The following is a 27,672-nucleotide window of genomic DNA, read 5'->3' on the forward strand; positions in this document are numbered from 1 at the left end:
GTTAAGAAGGCGTATGGTGTGCTGGCCTTTATCAATCGAGGGATTGAGTTTAGGAGTCCGGGGATAATGATGCAGCTATATAAGACCCTCGTCAGACCCCACTTGGAGTACTGTGCTCAGTTCTGGTCGCCTCATTACAGGAAGGATGTGGAAAAGATTGAAAGGGTGCAGAGGCGATTTACAAGGATGTTGCCTGGATTGAGTGGCATGCCTTATGAGGATAGGCTGAGGGAGCTCGGTCTTTTCTCCTTGGAGAGACGTAGGATGAGAGGAGACCTAATAGAGGTATATAAGATGTTGAGAGGCACAGATCGGGTGGACTCTCAGAGGCTTTTTCCCAGGGTGGAAATGGCTGCTACGCGAGGACACAGGTTTAAGGTGCTGGGGGGTAGGTACAGGGGAAATGTTAGGGGGAAGTTTTTCACACAGAGGGTGGTGGGCAAGTGGAATCGGCTGCCGTCAGTGGTGGTGGAGGCAAACTCAATCGGGTCTTTTAAGAGACTCCTGGATGAGTACATGGGACTTAATAGGATGGAGGGTTATAGGTAGGCCTCAAATGTAGGGATATGTTCGGCACAACTTGTGGGACCGAAGGGCCTGTTTTGTGCTGTAGTTTTCTATGTTTCTCTATAAATTTGATGATTCTGAACTATTAAATGCATTAATATCCAGTCACATGTTACATCCCTGAGTATTAGTTCATTGATCATAGAAGTAAACATATTATACGACAAAATTAACTGTTTTGTCTAGTTCTGACTTGGTCCATTAAATCCAGCCACAATACAGAAGGAATGAATTTTGTAGTTAGTGGCAAATAAAAAGCACCAGTCTCTCTGTACACTTTTCCACAGACTTAGTGCTGGAACTAACGGTAGAATATTATTTCAACACTGCTTCCTCTACAGGGGAGTTGAGACCTGTATGAGGGGAAACACAAAGCTCTGCCTCCTGAGCAAATCAGATTGAAGGATTCTTAATGAGCAATACAGAGTTGGAACCTGGAAATTTCAATTAGAACACTGAATTCAATGTCTTATCAGGTACAGAGAGCAAAATAAAGAGGAAAGGAAAGATGGGATTAAGGGAGAGATGTAAAAGAGACATGAAACAAAAGTTTTATTAATTAATGAAATGGTGTATGTATCTCCAACAATAATTAACATTGAAGGAATGAGACTCCACACTTGTAAAGTTTAATTTTCCGAAACTCTTGGCAAGATATCAGGATAGCAAAGCTTCTGGAGGAACAAGACAACTAGAACAGCATCAAACTGCTATTAGTTTTAAACTGCACATCTGCAGTTGTCAAAGGTTGGTATCCAACTTGAAGTGCTAGCCTCTTTATTATTTCTACCTCAGAAACTGACCAAAGAATCAAATGCCATTTGGAATTGGATTTTGTGTTTCAGTCAGATTGACATACATGTTGCAAGAACAGATTTAAAAGGTTTTAAAATTGTATACCTGAGGAAGGAGCCAAACCTTTTTGAACTAAACACATGCTGTGAGATTTTTTTTCAGTTATGGAGATGACATTTGATTGGTAATTCACGGCCAGTTATCCAAATACAGAACTTTGAAGATAACACAATTGTGTTGAGTTAAGCTAGATGCAATTAAATTGTGATAATTTGTGGTTGGGAACCAAGCTAGTTTAGCATCTGCAGGGCTCAGAAATAGATGATCAAGGTTCTTATATCAGCCAAAGAGTTGGTACATGCTCAATGACATGAATATCACTGTGCATAGGAAAATATACATAGAATCATAGAAACATAGAAAAACTACAGCACAAAACAGGCCATTCGGCCCCACAAGTTGTGCTGAACATATCTCTACTTTCTAGGCCTACCTATAACACTCCATCCTATTAAGTCCCATAATAGAAATATGATAAATACATATATTGTGTTGAATTTTAGTATGCATAATTTAGCGACGATTTATGGATGTTGTTTGGTTTTAATTACTGGACCAGGATCTGGCAGTAACGCAGAGAGATAATGTGGGGTTTGCTGTAGTGCTGGATGTGAAATATCAGTTTTGGTTTCGTGGATGAATCTGATTGGATGGAGGTTACAGTTAATGTTTGTTACCTCTGGGTAATTCCCAGGCAATGGTAGATTGGGCAGCAGGATCCTGAGATCCAGCGGAATTGAGACAAGAGTCCAGCAATATCATAGAATCCCCACACTGCAGAAGGAGGCCATTTGGCCCATCAAGTCTGCACCAACCACAATCCCACACAGATCCTATTCCCGTAACCCCACATATTTACCCTGCTAATCCCCCTGACACTAGGGTCAATTTAGCATGGTCAATCAACCTAATTTGCATATCTTTGGACTGTGGGAGGAAACCGGAGCACCCAGAGGAAACCCACGCAGACACGGGGAGAACGTGCAAACTCAACACAGACAGTTACCCGGGGCCGGAATTGAACCCGGGTCCCTGGCGCTGTGAAGCAACAGTGCTAACCACCATGCTATATAGAAGGGAGAACTAAGGTTTGGAAGCAGAAGGAAGAACGTAGACCGAGAAAATGAACTGACTCACCCCACTACCTGTTTCTGGCCATGAGCTCATAGACCAGCCAGAAAGAGTGTTTTTCTGCAAAATATGCTGCTGTTGTATTTGTTGATTGCCTATCTTTGACAGAAGCATTATTTCGTGAGTTTCTAATGCTTAACCTCTGGTGGCACTTCTCCTCCTTCTCTCAGTATCTCTCTCACCTCATTCACCTACACCCTAATGCACACCTGCAAATATAAAGGTTGTCTAAAGGTTCCTCATATTAAAATTCCATATTTTATGATTCATAATCACTAGTCATATTGCTCTTTTTGCTGAGTAGATTTATTTCTTCCAAATTATTTCATAATACTAAGAAATTTACCTCCATGTATGTATATATTCTGTTTGCTTCTGGCCAGCTACAAACTTTGTTTTCAGTGAAAAGCCCTTCTCATTTTGGTTTCGCGTGTTAACAGGTGAATATCCATTTACCGAATTAGGCAGATTCACAACAGTTTTATTGTGATATAAAAGTTCATTACACACATTGGTCTTTGCCCTACCCTTTGGGATCATCTCCCTGTCCAGAAGCAACCCCCTCCTCTCTCCGGGCAAAACCCGGCACTTAAATACAAGCTTCAGTGAGCATCATCTGCACTCAATTCACTGTTAATCTAGTCCTGGTTTACTCTTAAAGGGACCAGCATTTCTAACATTGATAACATCTATGTAAGAACTTTTCTCTTTCCAGTTGAATTAGTACCCACTGTACAGGGAAAAATAAACCCTGCAAATTGTGAGGCAATTGATTTCTTGGGGATATGAACTTGAAAACAGCAACAAAGAATTTAATGTGATATAGAATCAGTTTATACCCCGAAGGGGCAAGAGACCTATTTGCCACAATAAACAGCCATGGATGACTAAAGAGGTGAGAAACAACCTAAAATGAAAAGAAAAAGTACACAAAAATACAAAAACGGAGCACAACTCCTGAGAAGTGGGAGAGATACGAGGGACAGCAAGGTGTGGCAAAACAGGCCAAAAGAATGGTAAAGATAGGGTACAAAAAAAACTTTCAAGCGGTATAAAACTCGACACCAAGAAGTGTTTACAATTACATTAGGAGAAAGGATAGTTAAGAGTAATGTGGGCCTCTTGCAAACTGCTAATGGTAATATTGTCAATGAAAATAAGGAATTAGAGGACAAGACTAATTACTTTGCATCAGTATTTACAATAGAGGAAAAGGTTAGCATGCCAGACAAACAAAAGAAGCCAATGTTTAATCAGGGACAGGCGCTCATTAAAATTTACGCAAGAAAAATAATGGTAATGAGACAAATAATGGCACTCGGGAGTGACAAATCCCCAGGATAATAATAGTATGACATGAAAAGGGGGCACATACGTTGAAAGAATATTCACTGCAACTGCTCAGACTGCATTATCTTGCTGAAGCGAAGTGATATGTTTAACTCAAAACAAAGCCCAGCAATCTACTGAACACAAGACATTCTCCGTACTCTCCCCGAAATGTCATACAGCTCCTCCTAATTCTCTCAGACACCACCATCCTGCTGGAATATTCCCAGAGATCGGAACCTCCTCAAAATCCTGCATCCCCCTGCCCTGCTGCTTCCAGATCTAAAAGCACCACAGTCGGGAAGAAAAAGCTAGTGGTTGAAAGCGAGCATTCTAACATCAATCCAGAATCGTGGTTTTCATCAAAGAAAATGCACTTGTACCATTCTGGGAAATTTAACATAAATATTTTCGGGTCAGAGCAGAATTACTTAACAATTACTTTATTCACTCGTATTGGCTCTTGAAAAGTACTCCTAGATCTTATCATATTCTAACCTTGCCCAATATTGTACATTGATGGCAAAGCAGTATTTTGATCAGTGTAAGCAATGCTGCAAGGGAGATTTGATATGAACTGCATATAATACATACAGGGTGCAATTCCTGTCATACCTAAAAGGACAGGCAGCGGACACATAAGAACACCAGCCCGCCAATTCCCCTCTCCAAGTCATGCACTATCCTGGATTGGTACTATATCACCAATGCTTCACTGCTGCCTGGTCAAAATCACGGAACTCCCTCCTTAACAATAGTTTGGATAAACCTACATCACATTGACTGCAGTGGCTCACTACCACCTGCTCAAGGACAATCAGTTATGGGCAATAAGTACTAGTCTTGCCAGTGAAGCTCACATCCCACGATCAAATATAAAATGGGGTTCAGACCTCCATCCATTTAGGTGGCATTGAGGTAGCTCTTGGTTCATATTCCTGCAGCTACAAAGAGGCCAAAAACATTTCTCAACTGTCTGTTTCAGCAAGTTGCAAAGTTACTTATGGAAGGAATAGGTTAGATAAATAAGATGATTTTTTTACTCCATGATCACTAATGTTCCTATCTGCAGTCTATAAACTATTTGAAAAGGTTATGCAGAGTCCCAAACAACCTATGCTAAATTTATTCATAAAATGAAAAAAAAAACCCTTTTGCTGGGAATATTGAGCAAAAAGAGAAAATGCTGGAAGTAAAAAAAGCTAGTTAGCTTCTAGAGCAAGGAAAGCCAAGTTACTGTTTCAAGGAAGGCCTTCCTCAGAACTGAAAAACAAATTATATATTTGAAAAAAATAAAGAAATGAGAACATGAAAATTTAAATCATTTCAACTACAGAAAGCATGTTATGAGTAGAATAGCTTGCAATCTGCTGATAATAAAAGGAGTGGGGGGAGGGGATTGATTTTCCAGTGTGGATCCTGGATCAAAACACAAGTGGTTGGGTAAGAGGGGCATCACCTTTAGTGATGCCCTGTTTTTTTACCACATGAGGCTGATGTACCCATTCCATCTCTCCATCATCTTGATTTGAATTTTAGACATGCATCTGCAGGTCTTGTGTTTTCTTCTAATTCACTTACTTTTTCATCTTTTTTCCTTGGATGAATCTCTGATCATTTTAGCTATCTTTAATTATTTTCAATGTCTTGCTAAGGCATTCTAAGAACAATTTCCTGCTCTCGTTTTAAACCAGCCACAGGTTATTCAAAGCAAAGATTTCTTCTCTGTCTGCGGTATGTTTTAATTCATTTTCCCCAATGTTCTTTTGATCTTTTGTTTTACATTTTGAAAGAAAAATTCTGTTCATAATATTAATTCATTTTTCCCCTCCATAGATGCTGACTGATTTGCTCTGCTGTAAGAAGCATTTCCCATTTCATCTCACAAATGCATGTCTAATATTGTGACTGCACAGTGTGTGGTACTGAACTTGTGGTTTGAAGTACCTTTACAGTGGCAAATACATTTTTAAGGACCTGTGTTTATCAGGTTTCAAAAGATGCTATTGTGAAACATCCTGACTTCATTTGGCTGCAAAAGACTCAAAATTTCTCCTCGATTAATCTTGCAGCCTACTTTGTGTTCTCAGAGGAGAAAGGACTGCATTTAGATTAGCAATTGAAACCGTTCAAATATCTCCTGAGAATCTTCAGAAACATACAGAAATTTGTAAATGATAGACTTGGCCATTTCCAATAGAAACTGAGGATGTGAGGAAGACTGAAACAGAGCTTGAAATATCAGTATTGCATTATCACAGTATTCAGAGTACAAGTCTGTCACTTTAAGCATTGAGTACCTATAAATTTGTGTTCTATACCAACTAATTCAAAATGCAAGTTGACAAACTCTGAATCTTTAATTCAATTATTACAAATCGTGTGCGGGAGACAGTGCATGGGTTAATAATAATGGGGAATACACTACAAAGATTCATTATTGATGTCAGTTTCATTGTATGGATCATGCCTTTAAATTGGTACCTAGCAATACAACAAAGCTGTCGCAACAAGTTAGCAATTGTTAGAACAAATGAACACTGCGTAGTGATGTTGTAGCAGAGTACAACCTACTAATGCAGAAGCAGTAAACACCATCTGAATCGTTTACCTGAAAATAAATCTGATAAGTGGCAGCTTTTCTAATGTCCTGCTGGTTCTCAGAGGAAATCACTTGTTTTAATTAGCTTGATTCAATCATCTGTGAAAAAAAGCAGTTGTCAGAGTAATGGTGGTTAGTTATTCGTTTCTAAGTGCCTGTCTGACTCAAATATTGACCTTTAGTCACGCTTTTATGTTTTGTGACTGTCCAAATTAAAATTGCAGATTTTTATCTTGCCTAAGAGCAGATAGAAGACAGTTATCTAATGGGGTCTTCACATTTCAAATTCAAAACACCTTTTCTTTGTATTTTAAATTTTATTTTATTGATTAAAATGATATAGAACCAAAGTAAAAGGAAAATATTTTTCAGAGTATTTTATTCTGATCATGTATTGAGGATATATATCAAACGCAGACACTGCTGAATCTTGGTTTATTTGGAGAAGAGTGCGGAATAAACTATTACATTTTTAATCTTTTTTATTTCCTGAATTTGGGAGTGTTAAGTTATATCAATTCCATAAAAGTTTCACAATTTAATTAATGAAATAGTTCTGAGAGATGAATTTTCCATTCAAATGTAATGCTTACATAAACCTTATCATGATTTGTACATTTTTCAAAATCAAATCCATCCATTCATGAGTGATGCATAAGTTTTATCAATTACCTAAAATGTTTTTCATTTTATTTATGATTTATTCTGTTCAGTCTGAAATTTTGACTTCCATTTCCTTTCATTAGAGCGGATATTTTATGATGCATTTTAAATATGCAGCTGGACCTGTGCTTATTAGTTTGTGTATGCTATCCATACACCGATGTGAACAATTTTTATTCCACACAAGCAATAAATTGTAAAAATGGATTACATATCTGTTTTTATGTATGCTGTTAAAGTACTCATGGTGTAGCTGTGATGGATAGCATTTGCTGACATCTGTATGTCCTCTTCGAGGACAAACTCGTTCCTGATGGATATGCATAATAGAACAAGACAGATACATATGTCATTTGTATTTAACAATGCATTATCTCTCACACAGAAAATACATTATGAGTTTGAAGTAATTTTGCCAATTATGATTCATTCTCTAACTGAAGCAATTTTCTACCTAATGATGAGCTGCTAAATTTCCAAATATTGAAAGTATCCCATGGTACACAGTCAAAATATTGTTGACTTTTTTACATTGTAATAGGTTGCACACCAGCACATAATTCTAAGGCAGGACATTTCTCCAGCTCAAGTGATTATCTGTCACTATCACAGTGTTTTCTTATGCAAAATAGAAAATCTGTGATTTCTGTATAAAAACATGAAAATCCCACTGGTTCGTGTCATCCTTTGATTCTTTTAAGTAGTAATGCAATAAACACAAAATGCACCTAGGCAGTCTATATTTTCCTTACCTCTGTGGTTGACTAGTCAATTATATTCATTAGTGGTCAAACTTATGGATAAATGTAAATGTGTGTGTCCCCTTTGATGGTGGGAGATTAATAAAGCATAATTTCAGACTTCTCTTAGTAAGCAATGGGCTAAATGTTTTCAATTGGTACGGACCTCACAATTTTACACACCCGGACCATGAGTCAATTCAGTGTCCTGGAACAATGTGGCCTTTATATTAATTAATATTCTGGGAGATTGCTACCTTTGTTTATTACTTAAAGGAGCTGTTCCCTGACTTCTGGTTAACTTTCAGTCTCATACACCCAATCTTTGGCCAGCCGATTCATGGAGTAACAAACAATGCAAATGATCCATTTGTGTACCTGCTCCTCCCTGGGCCTGGCTAAAATTGCCATCCATAAGTCAAAGATGCCTCGGACATGAGGGGAACCCTACTTTGACTGCCTGACACTCTTTCGCACATCTAGGTGAACGTGGAGAGAGAACACAAGGTGTCCATCAGAGTTTACAAAATCTTCTGTGACTAGAATCTACAAGTGTGCTTGAGGCCTTTTGCAACCAGTGTGCTTGGAACCTTCTGTGACCGATATCTACTCAAGTGTTACAAGTATTCACCAAGGTGCTTTAGACTTTCTGTGGCCTGTGTCCATTAATGTGCTTTTGGCCTTCTGCATCCTGCATCATGACTAGTGTTCACCAGTGTGTTCTGGACTTTCCATGACCAGTCTGTACAAATATTCTTGAGGCCTTCTGTGACCAGTGTCCTTGAGGCTTTCCATGACCAGTGAACATGATAGAATTAGCACTGCACATTGACGGTGAGATTGGGATTTTGTTTTATTTTGCTCAACTTTTACTATAATCGGAAAATGTGCAAGTCTTTTATTAGTAGTATGCTTTCAATTGTGGTGAAAATGTGTTAGCTCGTAACAGCAAGTTACCTACTGTCACACATTTCTAGATTCAGTCAACACCACGTTTCCAGGAGTCTAGCCAGGCAATACTTTCTGAGAGTGAATCTACTGCTGTTCCTTGGACAAAAGAATGGGAGATTAAATGTTTTATCTTTGCTACTTTTTGCGTCTGCAATTGAAGGGCAATGATATAGGGCGTTTGTCAAGAGAGCTCCAAAACATATCCCCCAAGAATTCAAATACCCCACCTGATCTGCTTATAAAACTTAACACATAGCTACACTTGTAAAGGCTATCGTAACCCAGAAGCATTGACTGGGTGAATCATTTAACAAGTCTTGGTTACATGGTAAATAGTGAATCAACAAAAGGTTCCTCCATATTGTAGTCATTGTTCAAGGATTCTAGTATTTTCCTTTTTAAATATACAGAGCCACTTAGTAAAATTGTTTATTTTCTTCCGTTGAAATGTGTGTGATGTATTCCAAATGTAATACAATCCATGTAAACGTATTGGCCGACATGAGCCATTAAATTTAATGCTTATTAATATAATGGATAAAATGTATTCTAACTAATAGAGCTTTGGCAGGCGACTTCTCTATTACACTACTCATGGGTATTCTGTTTCTTTGTCTGGGGTCAGTTTATGACCTCTATCTGCTCAGTAAATGCAGTTGTCTCTCACGGGATCCATTCATAAGAAGGCCCCAAACCACAGCGAAGAAAACTAAATTAGCAGTAGCTTGAGCTTCCGCGGCACTCGCATATTTTAATCCCAATGTTCGGACATAAGCGTTGTAGCCCAGCTTGCTTTCCCCACTACAATTTGAGTGGGGCTGGACACTTTCCATGAGGGATTATCCGGCCCAGCACTGCATTCTCACTGCAGAAGATGTTTGCAGTTTATAACGGGACGGGAGACACTCATTCCCCAATCGATCCAAATCGGAGTTAATTTTAGAAATTCATGGCCGATTTTCCCCAATTCTCAACATCATTAATATTGTTTTTTTTAATGCAAGATTAATTTCTGAATAAAGAAACTGTATTGCACTTTCAACTGGAAAATTATCAAACAATGTGGTGTGCTTTTATAGGAGTTAATAGTGAGACTTTATTTACTTGCTGCAAATTGGTCACTCCAACGAATATCATCGAAGAAGAGATGCTTGTTATCCTAGTTTAAAATATATTTCATGCTGTGAGGTAAAGTGATTCCGAAAGTGGGGGGAGGGGGTTTATTAGATAGAGAATGATACTACCCTGCTTGTAAGAGTAAATAAGAAGCCACCTTTTCAACCATTCTAACTCTACCTATATAACTCTCTACATGTCTGGTCTGTCCAGCTGTCTATGTCTCTAGATGTCTATGAAATCTATCTCTCTATTGCACGGCGGTTTGCACTGCTGCCTCACAGTGCCAGAGGCTGGGGTTCAATTCCGGCTTGGGTCACTGTCTGTGCGGGGCCTGCACATTATCCCCATGTCTGTGTGGGTTTCCTCCGGGTGCTCTGGTTTCCTCCCACAGTGTGAAAGACGTGCTGGTTAGGTGCATTGGCCGTGCTAAATTCTCCCTTAGTGTACCCGAACAGGCGCCGGAGTGTGGAGACTGGGTGATTTTCACAGTAACTTCATTGCAGTGTTAATGTAAACCTACTTGTGACACTAATAAATAAACTTTTAAACTATCTATCTGGCTGGCTGGCTGGCGATCTATTTTCTTCGTACAGAGGTTGAAATAGTCACAATCCACTTGTGGCTGAATCACTTGGGCCTTTATGTTATTGGTGCTTCTGGCGGAAACCAAAAATCTTCATGTGGCTTTGAGTTTGTGACTTAGATACTGTGCTGTGAGGATTGCACTTTTGGGTGAGTTGCTGATTCCATCCCTTCCAACACTTAACAATTAATTCGCTTGATCTGTGATTGCACTAAACAGCTTGAAATGCATTTGCCACATTTGGAAACAACTCCGTCCTCTCCGTCGGTTTCATAGCCGCGCAGCTTCCATATTATTATAATTATTTATGGAAAGATTTAAAAGCGAAGCTGTACTTGCCACGAGAATGAAAAATGTGCAGCCCGGAGACCTGCAGTCATTTGCAATTCAAATGACGTTTCAGGGCAATTGAGTTTGATTCAATTAGAGTTAGTAAATAATAATTTTGAAAGTAAAAGCCTTTTGCCATTAAAGCAATTTGAACTGAGCACAAAGCTATTTTGTCAATGCAATCCCCCCTCCCCCCTCCCCAACACAATCTTCCAGCACTTCGAGGAGGCTGAGAGATTGCCCTAGCAGTGAGCAGAGATATCACCCCCCACACTACTTTCACCATATTTCAAATACAGAATTTAAATCTTAGCATCGCAAGACTGCGGATAATAATATAAACAAAACGTGTTAATTATGGGAGCTGGGAAGTGATTTTGCCACCTGCTGTTGGATCTCCGAAAACATGTAGTAATTTAGTAATAGTATAAATGGGAAAGTCCTGGGACAGAGATATCAGACAATTCTCTTTCAGTCTTGGGGCTGGGGAGGTGTGCTTTCCCCGTTGAGTAAAGACTCCGGCTTTCATGAAGTTTCTAAACAAGACCTTGGAGTCATTATTAATGTTTGCCCACCTATCAAATCGCAATGCGGGACATGATTGCAACATTTACAGCTATGATTACTTATATATTCAGGATCATTTCGATGCCGTTTCTTCGGTCGATTTTCGTTCTGGGATAAGATCAGGAATTTCTTGATTTTTCCACTTTCTAATGAGGGGGGGGGGGTTAAATCTTAAACATCCCCGTGACTCCAAGCATTTATCATTCAGCCCATATACGTTCTACACAGGAACGGGAGGTGCTGTGTTACTGCTCCGACCGCAGGAGTTTGGGGGCCAGTAAAACTGACCTCAGTGTCATTTACTGCCCTCAAACACGAGAGTCGGGGGAGGAGGGAGGGGGGATCCTTTAACCAAACCTCCTCACGTTTCCAGAACCAGTATAAACCACCGTTGCTGCAAATCAGTCATTGACGTCTTCCGCTGTCTAGGATTAGGCCAAAGCGTATTTTCATCTGCACCATTTTCCGAGATGTAACCAGTTTTTAATGACAGTTAATGATAACCCCTCCGCTTGGATCACTGCTGATGGTGTCTCTTAAATCAAGAAATAGTCAATTAACCAAAAAAACAATTAACGTGACTATAATCATGGGCTTTATGAATAATGCATGCCATTTTCATAATTACAGCTACAGATTGGATTTCGACTAAATGTGTCCAAAACAGTAGGTAGCTTGGAGCAGTGAAGTTTCCATTATGTGTTTACTACATTGTAAATATTTATAATTTACTATACAGTGTTCCAGTATCAGCAAAATGTTCTGTATGTGAATTTCTTCCTCTTGATAATAATTGATATTTACTATAATATTACTGCGAATTATTTTTTCTGGTCTAGAATAGTCAGGATAATTAATTGTAACTACATATTGTGTAATTCAGCCAGGACTGTCCTCAAGCATTACACAGTGACTCACAATCGCCAGCTTGGGTCAGTGTGAAGAATAATTTCATTTGATTTATTGTTGTCACATGTATTTGGATATAGTGAAAAATATTGTTTCTTGCACATCATACAGACAAAGCATACCGTTCATAGAGTACATAGGGGAGAAGGAAAGGAGAGAGTGCTGAATGTAGTGTTGCAGTCATAGCTAGGGTGTAGAAAAAGATCAACTTAATGCAAAGTAGATCCATTCAAAAGTCTGATGGTAACAGGAAAGAAGCTGTTCTTGAATCAGCTGGTACATGATCTCAGACTTTTGTATCTTTTTCGGGACAGAAGAAGGTGAAAGAGAGAATGTCCCAGGTGTGTGGCATCCTTGATTATGATTTGATTTATTATTGTCACATGTATTGGTATATAGTGAAAAGTATTGTTTCTTGCGTGGCATACAGACAAAGCATACTTGCCATTGAGAAGGAGAGTGCAGAATGTAGTGTTACAGTCATAGCTGGGGTGCAGAGAAAGATCAGCTTAACATAAGGTAGGTCCATTCAAAAGGCTGATGGCAGCAGGGAAGAAGCTGTTCTTGAGTCGGTTGGGTTGGTACGTGACCTCAGACTTTTGTATCTCTTTTCCGAAGGAAGAAGGTGGAAGAGAGAATGTCCAGGGTGCGTGGGGTCCTTAATTTTGCTGGCTGCTTTGCCGAGACAGCGGGAGCTGTATGTAGACAGAGTCAATGGATTGCCTGGACTGGTTATCTCATTGCCTTTGAAGGGTGAAAACACTATATTAATGTCCTGCTTAAGCTTCAATGAAAAAAGCTGATTGATCGATTCTTTTAAATGTCACCGGGAGGTTTGTTTCCTCCTAGTTAAGTTTCACTCTGAGATTTGAGGAGGCGCTGGGGCGAGTTTACATTCAGGCAGACCAATCAAAGGGACCGATCCCCCCACGCTAAGTGTAATCGGTGAAGAGCTTGCTACTTTAAACCTGTGCAGTTCAGTCCCTGGCTCTTCCATACAGCTGCCGCCGCTGCTGCCTTTCCTGGTGTCGAGTCCGGGGTTGGCGCTGTTGGTTCCAATCAACAGGGAAGTGAAGAGCTGTCAATCATTGCGATCCGTGCTAATAAAACTGCCGACAGCCCGGAGAGCGAGTAGCAGCTTCACTCACACGCTGCATGCATTTAAGCTCCTTCCACTTGGCAGGAGCGGATAGCAACTGGGTTTCTTTTAAAGTCATGTGGGGCTAGAACAATTCAACCCTCTTCAGTTTTCTGCCTAGTACAAACATTGATGTAGTTTCCAGACAGAGCTATGGACAAGACTTATTCTTTGACGGCTCACTACGATGAGTTTCAAGAAGTTAAGTACGTGAATAAATTTAGCTCCGGGACTCTGCACAATGGTCTAAACCTTCACCTGAGCTCTCGCAAGCATGACAGGAATGGCAAAAGTCGAAAGGGGGAGCTGAGATGGAGCAAGAGGGAGATCTGCCTGCTTTCTGGCTTGGTGTTTGCCACGGGGCTGTGCATCATCCTGACCAGCATGCTGGTCTTGAAGTATTTAGCCTCAGAACGGGAAAGTCAGTGCCGGGAGGACTGCAGCCGCAAGAAAGGCTTCAGCAAAGCGGCCAGGCTGATCGCCAGCAGCATCGACCCCACCATAGACCCGTGCAAAGATTTTTACACTTTCTCCTGCGGGGGCTGGCTCCGGCGACACGGGATCCCCGAGGACAAGCTCAGTTACGGGACGGTGACTGGCATCGCCGAGCAGAACGAAGGCAAGCTGCAGCGGCTCCTCATGCAGCCGGTGAGGAGGTTTCACAGGAGATCCGCCGAGAGGAAAGTCAAGCAGTTTTATAAATCCTGCATCGACCTGAAAGAGATCGACCGGCTGGGAGCGAAACCCATGTTGGACATCATCGAAGATTGCGGAGGCTGGGACATCGCTGGCAGCTGGAAGAAGGCGGCGTGGAGTTTTGGTGAACTTTTGTACAAAACGCAGGGAGTGTACAGCACAGCCGCCTTCTTCTCCCTGAATGTGAACGTGGACGATAAAAATTCTTCCCGGAACGTGATCAGAGTAAGTCTTGTGAGATGTGTGTCTGGCAGAATGAGAAATACAAGTAGTCTGCACCAATTCCCTAAATTCCGCCCTTCAGCCCATTAATGAATGTACCTAGATCAAATGTAAGTAACTGCAGACATTCACACCCAGACATCTTTACGAACAGAGTTTAATAATTGATACCCAATCATATTGGTTGAAAGTGCACATATAATATCCAGAGTATTTTGATGCTCAAGTTTTTGAAACAAAATCTCTCACTGGGGAGGGTGCATCATTATAGTGTGTGGCAGATAAATCTGACTGAACAAGTGGCATAAAAATACAGAGACCCAGTCCTGTTATCTAAAATAGACCCATTTACATTGTGCTCAGCATCAGGGCTTTTTGATTACTGTCCAGGGACAAAGACATTTCTAATCCGCCAACTAAACTCCATTCTAAATGACTGTACCCATTAGAGAGTTTACACAATAAGACTAAATTAACCTTTATCTCACAATTTAGAATCTAATTTATCCTACTAACTGCGGGGAAGTTACTGGAGTCTATTATGAAAGCGTGTGAGCACGTGGACAAATATCAGACATATGAAGGACATATGAAGGAAAAGTCAAGTCTAACAATCCAGTTGATTTTTTTTGTTGTTGAAAGAGTAGTTGCAGTGGTGAGGAAACAATTGTGAATCTTATTCATATTGGAATTCCAGAAGACATTCGGTAAGGTTCCTCACAAAAGACTTCGCAAAAATGAAGGCATGTGCAAATTGAGGTAATCTATCAACATGGCTAGAGAATTGATTTGGAGGAAGGTGAGAAAGAGAGAGAGTGAGAATAGTGGGTATGTACTCAAATTGGGAGGATGTGACTAGTGGTCCCCTCCCCCCCCCCAAATGATCCATACCAAAACCTCAGTTTTTCACTATAAATGAATTGAACAGAGGATTAGAGAGCCATTTATCCAAGTTTGCTGATGAAGCGACGTCAACTGGCACAGTAAGTAGTGGAGATGGAAACAGAAAGTTGCATAGGAGCATTGATCGATTAAGTGAGTGGGCAAAACTGTGACAGATGAAGGTTAATTTGGGGATGTGAGGCAATCTGGATGGGAGCAAGAAAGATCATTCAGCGAGAAACTAGGACATGTGGAAAAGAGATTTAAGGATCCCAACAAAAGTGAAGGGATAAGTAGAAAATAATAATTCAAAAGATTAATTTGATATTGGCTTTTATCTCATGGGAGTTTGAATTTATATTAAACTTTGGTTAAATTGCATCTGGAACATTGTATTCAATTCTAGGCACCTCATCTCAAGAATGATATCTTTGCCCTGAAGCGAATACAGTGCAGATTTACTGAATGCCAAAAGGGTTAAGTTATTAGGACTGAGTACATAGATTTAGGGTGTATTCGTGTGAGCATGGATAATTAAGGAGTTGCCTAATTGAGCTCTGTAAAATGATGAGTAGGTCTGATAGAATAGATAGAAACTATTTCCTCTGGTGGGGGAGTCTAGAGAAAGGGGCATAACCTTAGAATTAGAACGAGGCAGTTTACTGTCGTATCAGGAAGCACTTTTTCACAAAATCGAGAGTGGGAACCTAGAATTCTCCCAAAAAGACGTTGAGTCTGGGTCAATTGAAAATTTCAGAACTGAGATTGACAGTTTTTGTAAGGCAAGGTTATGGACCAGGATGGGAAAATAGAGCTAAGTTATAGATTGACGATGATCTAATTGAATGATGCAACCGATTTGAGGGACTGGATGTTCTACTCCTGTTCCTAAGTACAACATCAATCTTCTTCCATCTCAAGATACAAAGATTGTTGGAATTTTATTCAGGTGAGGGTCAGACACCTTTTAATCATTAACAAGCATAATCCTGGCATAGGCGAGTTTGGGGGCAGCTTTTGATTATAGTCGTTTATCTTGAGGTGGATTCAGGACGAAGGAGGAGATCTGCCTTCAATGGATCATTAGATCTGAGAAGTGACAACTCCCTTTTCTGGACAGAACAATCTGTGTAATGCAGGTCAACAATTTCACATGGGTAGAATATTGTTTTTAATTGACATGAAGTAACAGTGCGGCAAAGTTGCATTCGCAAACAGAATAAAATGTGGATCTGTGCCCAATGAATGCATCATGGGAAGTAAAATAAAATCAGCCACAAGTTGCAATATATCTCCAACCTACTTCCTATTATTTTTAGCCAGATATTAGCTGATCCTTTCAAACTATCAAATATCTAATGGTTTATTTTGCTGTGAATTAAACTGTACAGCTTTGGTTGAATAATTGGCACCATATATATAATTATTGCAAACTGTAAAGAATTTGTGCTTATTGGTTTCCATCAACTGTAGGAGAAATAAGCATATTATTCATTTATGTGTACATCCTGGGCTCTTGGCCTGGTCCACATTTCAACTGGTTTCTACCTGTGATGATTCTTGTTCCTTTACGCCAGAAAGCTGCCAACTTGTCGAATTGCAAACATTGTGAATAAAATGTTTTTTTTCCTGATCACAGCAACAAATTTATCCTGCCCTAAGACCTCTTCAGTAATCTTTCCTAAGTGGTCTTCGTGTTGAAGAGAAATTCTCTTTATGACCCATCTTTCTATCTTGCTCAGATACTACTCCCCATGTCCTGGATCCCTTGTAGCTCTGGTCAATGAGCTGACCCAGATCCCATTCTCCTTGTCCTAGGTGCTTACCCTGAGTACCAGGTGGAAGCTCAGATTTCTTTTAGTCTAGGTTTCATTTCCAACTACATATCCCTTCCTCCAGCTGACTTCAATCTCTGTCCCTCAACCCAGTATAACCTTCCAACCCTCCCTCTAGTTGCATCTCTTTCAGTTTGACAAAAGAAAAATTACTTTGCAAGTTACCAGCCTAATAATTGCTGCAACCTGTGCTCAAATATCTCATAATACTTTTTAAATTTCTCATCATAATCTTGTTCCCAGCAATATTTTAGTCCGGTCTCATACAACATTCAGGTTTCAAGTTGCCTCTGTACACAAGATAAAACCTTCCAAAATGTTTATGACTGTCAATGTTCAACATTAATTAACTGAAGCTGCTAGACCATCATATCTTAAACACATCACTTTACTGCAGAGATAAAATGTATTACAGCATGAAAAATGAGTAAGCAGGGAAACGTATAAGAAAATTAAAGTGTCATCTAAATTGCATAGGCATTGGAAATCATTTGGCATTAACTTTGTTACATTCACCAGTTGTGAGTTATTAGTTCGGTAACATTTGTGCCACTAAACCTGAATCAAACGTGTACCATGTAAGGAAAAGCAAGCAACTAAAGCTCAACCGTCATTTAAAAATTATGAAAGATCTTAATGAATAGACTCTGCAATAAAATAAATTGCTTACACTAATATACATAAAAGAGAAAAAGAAAGATGGACATTTATATAGCGTCTTACACAACCTCAGGATGCCTCAAAGTGCTTTATAGGCAATGACGCAATTTTGTAATGTCATTGTAATGTGGTACGTCCTCTTTTTGAACTACTGCAGTCCATGTGGTGTAGGTACACCCACAGTGCTGGTAGAGAGGGAGCTCCAGGACTTTGACTCAGCAACTCTAAAAGAACAGTGATATGCTTCCAAGTCAGGATAATGTGTGATTTGCAAGTGAAAATTGCAGGTGGTGGTATTCCCATGCATCTGCTGCCCTTATCCTTCCAAGAGGTAGAGGGTGCATTGGTGAGTGGGGGAGTGGAGTTTGAGAGATGTTCAGCTGGGGAGAGGTTTAAAACTGCTGGGTTTTCCCTGAAAAAAGCCTGTTACAGGCTGTGGTTAGAGCAGCAATCAGGCCTCAGAGAACAGGCACACCCACCAACATATTTTTTTTTAAAAAGAACATTAAAAGGGTCAAATTTAAAGTTGTCAGAACTCAGTTCGAGCCCCACAGCTGCCATTATTGCCTCAAAGCCTGCGACTTCAAAACTGCATCCCGCAACCCCACTAGGGGTCGTGGCCCACAGTTTGGGAATCCCTGCAATAATGCTTTAACATAAGAACGAAGTGTATGGCCAGTGGTTGAAGTGGAATACTCACACAATGGAGAATTTTAATCCCCAATACTGGATGGGTTTGAGTGTAGTGTAATCATTTTCAGACCCAAATCCACCCCACCATGAACCTGCCCGGGAGGGTGTCTGGTGACCAACCCAGCAACCAGCCTGTATAGTCCCACAGGCTGTGGCTGGGAAACGTGCTATCAGGAATAATATTTTGCCTTATACTTTAACCTGGTGTTGTGAGACTTCTTACTGTGCCCACCCCAATCCAATGCCGGCATTCTCCACATCATGCCTTATATTTGGCAGGACCCATTCTTCTCAGTTTCCTAACTGCCAAACAGCAGCACCCCTGCCACGCTGCCTGTCTATTTGTGAAATCATTGACCCTGGCCTAAAAAATGATCCTGCCCTAAAGCTTTGTAGTAACATACTATATATGTGGCCTTAGCTCAGTGATAGCATGCTAAACTCTGTGTCAGAAGAGCTTGATTGAAGTCCCACTTCAAGACTTGAGGACATGACTGTTGTTATATTGAGGGAAGTGATGTCTTTTGGATGAGGACTTTAGCTGATCCCATTGCAGCTCTTGATAAAGGGTCTCCTGATGCACTTCAACCAGGATTACCTAATTGAAATTATCTGGTAATTCCTCTTATTCCTGTTAGTGGGACAGTGCGCTGTGAATTGGCTGCTGTTGTGAACAATTTCTAAAATAATTATTTCACTGGTGAAGTGCTTTGGAACTTCCTGAGGCTATGAGAGGTGCAATGGTAATATAGTTTTCTATCTCTATCTGTATGTTTCCATACCACTGTATATAACATTTAAAGTTAAAGATTATTTATTAGTCACAAGTAGGCTTACATTCACACTGTAATTAAGTTACTGTGAAAATCCCCTAGTCACCAGACTCCAGTGCCTGTTCGGGTACATTGAGGGAGAATTTACTATGGCCAATCCACCTAACCTGCACATGTTTGGACTGTGGGAGGATCCAAGTGGAAAGGATCTCCAAGAAGATCACGCATATCGACACAGACATCAAGTTTCTACATACCCCAGTCCAACGCCGGCATCTCCACACTGTGGGAGGAAGCCACAGCACCCGGAGGAAACCAACGCAGACACAAGGAGAACGCGCAAACCCCACCCAAGCCGGGAATCAAACCCGGGTCCCTAACACTGAGGCAGCAGCGCTAATCACCGTGCCACCCCCAGTTGGCTGGTTAGTGGAAACATATCGATTCAGGAAACTTAATTATATTTTTTAAATTAGCAGTGTGTCATCGTTCAAGACTTTTTGGACCATTTATCCACTGACCCTTTTTCGCAAATCTTATTAAATTTTGTGGTTTGAAACAAGTGTCTCCATGCATGTTTAAAAATCACTATTCGAGATCCTAGGTGGTTAAGATGATAATGAAATAGCTTTAATGTTATTGCCTCGTAGACTGTAAGCAATTGGCTTATCTCAGTAATCAATAAATATCTCATAGCCATTGCATTGGGGAAATCACTGCTCCCAGTTGTTTATATAGACTTGCACATTCTAGCTATGAACCATGAGAGATGAAAAACACACTTAGGTATTGAGCAGAATTTTTGATATGCAGATTGTGCAAGTAACCGGTTATTGTGCAGAAAACGGCTATAAAAAGACGAGTGCAGAACAGTGGGATCAATTTATCTTGTTTGACTCAAGTAACTTGATGTGGAGATGCTGGTGTTGGACTGGGATGGGCACAGTAAGAAGTCTCACAACGGCACGGTAGCACAGTGGTTAGCACTGCTGCTTCATAACTCCAGGGACCTGGGTTCGATTCCCGGCTTGGGTCACTGCCTGTGTGGAGTTTGCACATTCTTCTCGTGTCTGCGTGGGTTTTCTCCGGGGGCTCCGGTTTCCTCCCACAGTCCAAAGATGTGCGGGTTAGGTTGATTGGCCATGCTAAAATTGCCCCTTAGTGTCCTGAGATGCGTAGGTTAGAGGGATTAGTGGGTATATATGTAGCGATATGGGGGGAGGGCCTGGGTGGGATTGTGGTTGGTGCAGACTCGATGGGCCAAATGGCCTCTTTCTGCACTGTAGGGTTTCTATGATTCAACACCAGGTGAAGGAGCAGTGCTCCGAAAGCTCGTGATTCCAAATAAACCTGTTGGACTTTAACCTGTTGTTGTGAGACTTCAAGTAACTTGTTACAATAAAAACAGGAAATGCTGGAAATAAGCAGCAAGTCTGGCAGCACCCATGCAGAGAGAAACAGAGTTAACATTTCAAGTCTGTGATGAAAGATGAAACTCTGGACGAGACATTCTGGAGACTAAATCCGATGGTTGGTGGGATAATAGGTGGCGGAGTGGGTGGATATGCACAATCGTCCACTTTTCAGCTCATTAATTAGGCATCCGCAAAGAACTCGGTGAATCTCGTGGTGGGGCGGGGAGAAGGTCACCTGTTACTCATGGAGTTATAAGGCACCCAGACAAACATTCACACATTGCTGGTCAGTAGCTCTGTATTACTCCTCCAGAGCCCTTGCAGCCGCAGCCCAGACTGGAGAAGTTGGCAGATGTGAGCAACCACATCCTGAGACATGTGAGGGGCCCTCCGGTATTGTCTTTTGCTCATCTCTAGATAAGAGCACCGCCAGCAATGCACCCATGGCCAGGCCAATGCTCACAGTTACAGTGTTTCATGTTCACCAGGCCCTTGACCTTATCGAGGCTCCGCTGCCTCTTGCTCCTCATGGCCCGGTGCCCAACAGCGGCAGACCCTCCTCATCCTCATCTAGATGACAGGCACAGGGTTCCCTGCAGCCTGCGTCATCAAACCTCAGTGGGTGTGTAAATGAATTGAAGTGATACATTAAGTGAGCATGTTCTTTACAGGTTTCCCTCCACCTCAAAGCCAGTGGGCCAATGTTAAGCCCTTCCCCTGACCTCTGCCTAGACATGGCATCCCCACCCCCACCCCTTGCAGGTAAAGGACATCCTGGAGGGTCAGAGATGGATCTTCCTCCCATTCATACATGAATGTGTACGGACACATTGCTCTTTGATCAGGGTAATGAGAGCATGTGCAAGAAGCCTCACGCAGACACCTTTCTGCTTGTCTAGACTACCCTTGAAACTATAGAGAGACCATTGCCATGGCAACATAGAAAGATTAACCGCTTGAGTCTGTGTCTGCCGTGACCATTCACCCGAGAGGATGGAGGTTTGGAGTCGCGAATTGGCTGCCCTCCACCAGCTGTGCCCCTTGGAGGCAATCACCTCCCTACTTCCCTACCTCTCCCTCTCCCTACCTCTCCCACCTCTCTCCCTCTCCCACCTCTCTCTCTCACCCTGACTCCGACTGCAGTTGATGGCGAATGGCACAGAATGAAAGGCAGCTCACACCTCGTTGGGATCCTGATATTATCAGACCCATGCGTCCCGAACAAACCTGCTGCAATATGAGCTTCACCACACAGAGGAGAACAAAATGGAGCATCTTCGACATCCAGTTGCCACATAATTATCAGGGTGACCCTTTTAGTCGGTCACTTGTGCTGACCCTGAACTGCACCCACCACAAAAGTCTCTCCTCCTATTCGAGGAATCTGACTGACTGACTAACTGCGTTGTCAAGGTCACTTTGGAAAATGCACGTCACCTTTCAAATTTGTTCCACTACCTTCTATCCTCCCCCTGTCACACACCAGCTTCTCCCATCACCCACCCAATATCAGCATTCCTCTCCCCTCAGTTAGCCTTGAACCTTCCCCCCTGTTATCCTGGATCCCCTGACGATCCACCTCCACATGCCTTTCCCCCCATGAGAGCCGACAGCCATTACCGCCCCTAAGCCCACCCTGACCCTGCTCCCTCCTGTTATCCGAGCCACCTGTCTCATCCCACTCTGTGACCCACCCAATGAGACCTTCACCTAGCAGACTCGCACCCTGGATCTGCTGTTTCTACTGGATCCCAGTCCCCCTCTGGTTGTAATTGTTCCCTTCCATTACCAGCAACCTGACTTCTCCACCGGACCCCACCCTCTCCCCATAAACTGCTTTGCCGGCCCAGCCTTCGCTCCACCCTTCCCTCCATTTCACCCCCACCCCCCTCCCTTTCAGCTTTCACCTGCCTCCCTTGTCCAGTATTTGGTTATGGCACTCGATATGAATGAAATCATGCGAGGTCTTCAAGATGGAGGAAGTAATCACAGATCTTAAAAGTTGTGGAAGAAGTGAAGCTCGCCAGGTGCATGCCACTTATATACAGTCGTACAACTCAATGTTGTAAATTCTAGCTGGCGGGGAGCTTACATTGGAAAGGGAGCTTAATCCTGGTTCAGTAGCTGTTTAATGAATATGCATGAGAAGCTAATGGGGTTTCCGACCATTTGTGTCGAGAAGCTCAACCCACATTCCCACCTTTAACCTTCCTTGAAAGTCAGGAAAACAAAATTCCAACAGTCTGCCAATGGGAAACAGATCTTTTTTGCCTCTTGGCGAGTTAAGTTCCCCTCCTCCCACGATTCCCACTGTGGTGGGAGTGCTAAATTCCACCTTCTGTTTTTCTCTCTCCACAGGTACTTTTGTAAGGCAACTTGGAGGGGGACAGCATAGCTCATTTGACATGCGTTTTATTTTGTATTATCACGGGAAAAGAAATTGTAGTGAAATTAAGTGAATCTGATTATAACTGCCATCCTCTATGTTCATCTTCCTTTGAAATGAAACAGCTTATTGATTTGTCTGGCTTCATCCCACCACATGTGAGCTCTGGCCCTCATCAGAGAAATTGAAGAATTACACATGCAAAACAGACAAATTGTTACATGATAGAAGCTATTAGACAATGTAAATCAACTCCCATAAAATCAAGACTCTTAGACCACTTAATGGAGTGACGGGTACCTCTGATTCCAAGAAGGTATTTATGGCAGATTCTTCATTTGTAAGGAGGAGCTAGAATTTATTTCCTTAGTTACCTTGAATTCTCCTGATCACCCAATATGAATGGCTCCAAAGGAAGCTCATCTAATTGTAGATTGAACTGAAGACACCACTGTACTAAATGGTAGTGTATTGTTTACTGGACACAGTAAGAAGTCTCACAACACCAGGTTAAACCTGTTGGACTTTAACCTGGTGTTGTGAGACTCCTTACTGTGCCCACCCCAGCATCTCCATATCTTGTTTACTGGAGTGAACGAGTCTGTTAGAACTGGAGTTTTATCAAGATGGTGGGTTGATCGGGTAGCAATCCTGTGAGTATGACCTTTAAGGGTTTTAGCAGTTGAGAGTAGGTGGAGAATGGCTCGCTCAGAACCTAGCAGAACATCACGATAAGCTGCAATTATGCACAGAGATTGATATATGTTGGTGTCCAGTGATAAACAGCATCAGATTGTATGCAAGGCAGGATTTGTACAGTTTATGGTGGTGACACATCTTATTTAACAGCAGCTAGAGGAGCTCTGATCTATCTTCCTGTGTGCATACGCAGAGGTAATGTCCTTGAGGAAAACAGTGGAGACTGCTCAGGGAAAAAGTGGCAAGAAATAAAGTTAAACTTTTTTTGATACAAAATATTTAAAAAGTGGAATTATAAAGCCAGTTATGAAAGAGAGTGATATAGAAAAATACTTGTACTCCTCTCTGAGCACTCCACACTGTGAGAAAGAAAAAATTTAAGTTTTGAGTTATAGCATTCTGAGTACACGTGATATTCTTACCAGCACCTCCCAGCGGTCCCTCCACACCTATCCAAAATTACAGGATTATTATAAAAGGTGCCAGAGGTAAGTTTGTTTTCCATTTGTGACACATTCTCCTTCAATCACACATCGATAATTTTCATTTTCATTCAAACTTACGCAAGATAAGAAAGGTCAAGGGAGGCGCTGTTGTAGTGGTATTGTCACTGGACTAGGAATCAGGAGACCCAGGGTCATTCTCTGGAGACCTGGGTTTGAATCCCACCACGGCAGATGGTGAAATTTGAATTCATTAAAAATCTGGGATTAAAAGTCCAATGATGACCATGAAACCATTGTCGATTATCGTGAAAACCCATCTAGTTCATTAATGTTCTTTAGGGAAGGATATCTGCCGTCCTTACCTGGTCTGGCTTACATGTGACTCCAGATCCACAGCAATGTAGTTGACTCTTAAATGATCTCAGGGATGGGCAATGAATGCTGGCCCAGCCAATGACACTCACATCCCATGATTGAATATAAAAACAGTTGGTCAAGCTCAGTTAATTGATTCTGAAAAACCTCACATTTTCTGTATTGCCTCATTTAACAGCCTGTTGGATCATTTCAAAATTTTTGCCTCCACCATTTTCATAGAATCATACAGTGCAGAAGAGTCGCTTCGGTCCATCGAGTCCACACTGACACATTAGAAACACCTGAACTCCTACTTAGTCCCATCTGCCAGCACTTGGCCCATGGCCCTGAATGTTATGATGTGTTCATCTAGATACTTTTTAAAGGATGTGAGGCAACCTGTCTCCACCACCTTCCCTGGCAGCACATTCCAGGCTGTCACCACCTCTGGGTAAAAAAGTATTTCCTCACATTCCCCCCTAAACCTCCTGCCCCTCACCTATGTCCCCTTGTGACTGACCCTTCAACTAAGGGAAACAGCTGCTCCTTATCCACTCTCTTAATCTTGTACACCTCAATCAGGTCACCCCTCAGTCTTCTCTGCTCCAGCGAAAACAACCCAAGCCCATGCAACCTCTCTGCATAACTTAAATGTTCCATCCCAGGCAGCAACCTGGTGAATCTCCTCTGCACCCTCTCCAGTGCAATCACACCCTTCCGATAATGTGGCGACCAGAACTGCACACAATACTCTAGCTGTGGCTTCACTAAAGTTCTATGCAACTCCAACATGACTTCCTTGCTTTTGTAAGCTATGCCTCGATTGATAAAGGCAAGTGCCCCGTATGCGTTTTTCACAACCCTATTAATATGCCCTTCCGCTTTCAGAGATCTGTGGACAAACATGCCAAGATGCCTTTGTTCCACAGAACTTCCTAGTGTCCTACCATTAATTGTGCACTTGTCAAATTATTCCTTCCAAAGTGTATCACCTCACACTTTTCAGGGTTAAATTCCATCTGCCACTTATCTGCCCATTTGACCATTCTGTCTATATCTTGTAGCCTAAGACGCTCCACCCCACTGTTAACCACAGGTCCAATCTTTGTGTCATCCGCAAACTTACTAATCCTAACCCCCCAACATAGTCATCAATGTCATTTATATAAATGACGAATAATAGGGGGCCCAACACAGATCCCTGTTGTGCGCCACTGGACACTGGCTTCCAGTCACTAAAGCAGCCTTCTGTCATCACCCTCTGTCTCCTACAACTGAGCCAATTTTGAATCCACTTTATTTTTAGTGAGAGGTTTATTTCAAATGTCGCCTTGTGTGATGAAGAATTTCCTTATGTCAATCCTAACATTGTCCTTCATTCTTGAACTGGTTTTCCCTTGCAGAACTCTCCTGGTTTCAGTTAAAATTGTGCTCCGTACCCTTTAGTATTTTATTTGCCTTTGTACTGTGACATTTCAGTGGTCTCACTTGAAGCTGTAAGAACCTAATCTCTTCAGTCCTTCTTCATGACTCAGTTATCTGATGCTACGAATCAATTTTATGGTTCTCCTCTGTGCCACCTCCAGGGTTAGAATGTCTGCCTTTTTTATGTTTCGCTGACGGTATTGAACTCATTATTCTCGATCTGATTTAACCAGAGCATTATACTGTTAAAGAATGACTTCCTGTAATTTGTAGTTTATGATTCTGACCCTGTCAGCCAGCATTTTAATTGTTGAATAAGAACAAACATTGCTGGAAATACACTGCAGGTAAATCAGCACAAATAAAGAGAATAGCCAGGCTCTTTTGGGTGTGTATTGCTCTATTACAACCCATATTGCTCTATTACAACCCATCTTGTCTCTTTGCAGATCCTAACTAATCTGAAGTGTGTTTCCTGCATTTTCTATGTTTATGAGGCTTTGCTGCTTTTCTTTTATCCTATTTGCAGTGTTGATCATTGATTGTTAAATCTACTGGAAGAAGAAACAAGATGAGGGAGTATTTACTGAATGGCAGGACACTGGGAAGCTCAGGGGAACAGATGAATCTTGGGGTACTTATTCACAGATCCCTGAAGTCGGCAGAGTACGTGAATAAGATAATTAAGAAGGTATATGGGACACTTATCAGCTGCTGCATAGAGTATATATAGAGTAGAGTCCAAAGATGTGCAGGTTAGGTTGATTGGCCAGGTTATAAATTGCCCCTTAGAGTCCTGGGATGCGTAGGTTAGAGGGATTAGTGGGTAAATATGTGGGGGTAGGGCCTGGGTGGGATTGTGGTCGGTGCAGACTCGATGGGCCGAATGGCCTCCTTCTGCACTGTAGAGTTTCTATGATTCTATGATTCTATGATAAGAGCAAAGAGGTGATCTTGGAGCTGTACAGAATGTTGGTTAGGCCACAGCTGGAGTACAGACCTGGTCACCTCAATATAGGAAGGATGTGATAGCACTAGAGAGGGTACAGAGGAGATTCACTGGGATGTTGCCTAGGATGGAGCTTTTGAGGTATGAGGAGAGACTAGAGAGGCTTGGATTGTTTTCGTTAGAGCGTAGAAGACTGAGGGCGGACATGATTGAGGTGTATACAATTATGAGGGGTATGGACAGTGTGAGTAGGGAGCAGTGTTCCCCTTGGTCGAGGGATGAATCACGAGGGGGCATAGTTTTAGGGTGAGGTGCAGGAGATTCAGAGGGGATTTGAGAAACAACTTTTTCACTCCGAGGGTGGTGGGGAACTGGCGTGCACTGCCTGGGGAGGTACTGGAGGCCGGAAACCTCACAACCTTTAAAAAATATTTGGGGATGAGCATTTGAAATAGGGGAGGTGATGGCCCAGTGGTATTATCGCTAGACTATTAATCCAGAAACTCAGCGAATGTTCTGGGGACCCAGGTTCGAATCCCGCCACGGCAGATGGTGAATTTGAATTCAATAAAAAAAACCTGGAATTAAGAATCTACAGATGACTATGAAACTGTTGTCGATTATCAGAAAGACCCATCTGGTACACTAATGTCCTTTTTAAAAAAACATTCAAGGATGTAGGACAAGTGCAGGAAAATGGGATTAGTGCGACTTCAGTGGTAGTTATTGTTGATGCAGACTTGATGGGCC

At 41.7% G+C, this 27,672-nt stretch overlaps 1 protein-coding gene across 1 annotated transcript in view; it reads left to right on the top strand.

Moving 5' to 3' along the window:
* Positions 1-9,747: 9,747 nt before the first annotated feature.
* ecel1 (endothelin converting enzyme-like 1) overlaps positions 9,748-27,672 on the top strand; it is an 87,424-nt gene continuing 69,499 nt past the window's right edge. The window contains exons 1-2 of the mRNA XM_078202143.1: positions 9,748-9,770; positions 13,634-14,405. Coding sequence (XP_078058269.1) covers positions 13,638-14,405 — 768 coding nt within the window. The 5' untranslated portion in view covers positions 9,748-9,770; positions 13,634-13,637. The remainder of the gene's footprint in view (positions 9,771-13,633; positions 14,406-27,672) is intronic.

The sequence above is a fragment of the Mustelus asterias genome, chromosome 3 (assembly GCF_964213995.1).
Source record: "Mustelus asterias chromosome 3, sMusAst1.hap1.1, whole genome shotgun sequence".
Classification (NCBI taxonomy): domain Eukaryota; kingdom Metazoa; phylum Chordata; class Chondrichthyes; order Carcharhiniformes; family Triakidae; genus Mustelus; species Mustelus asterias.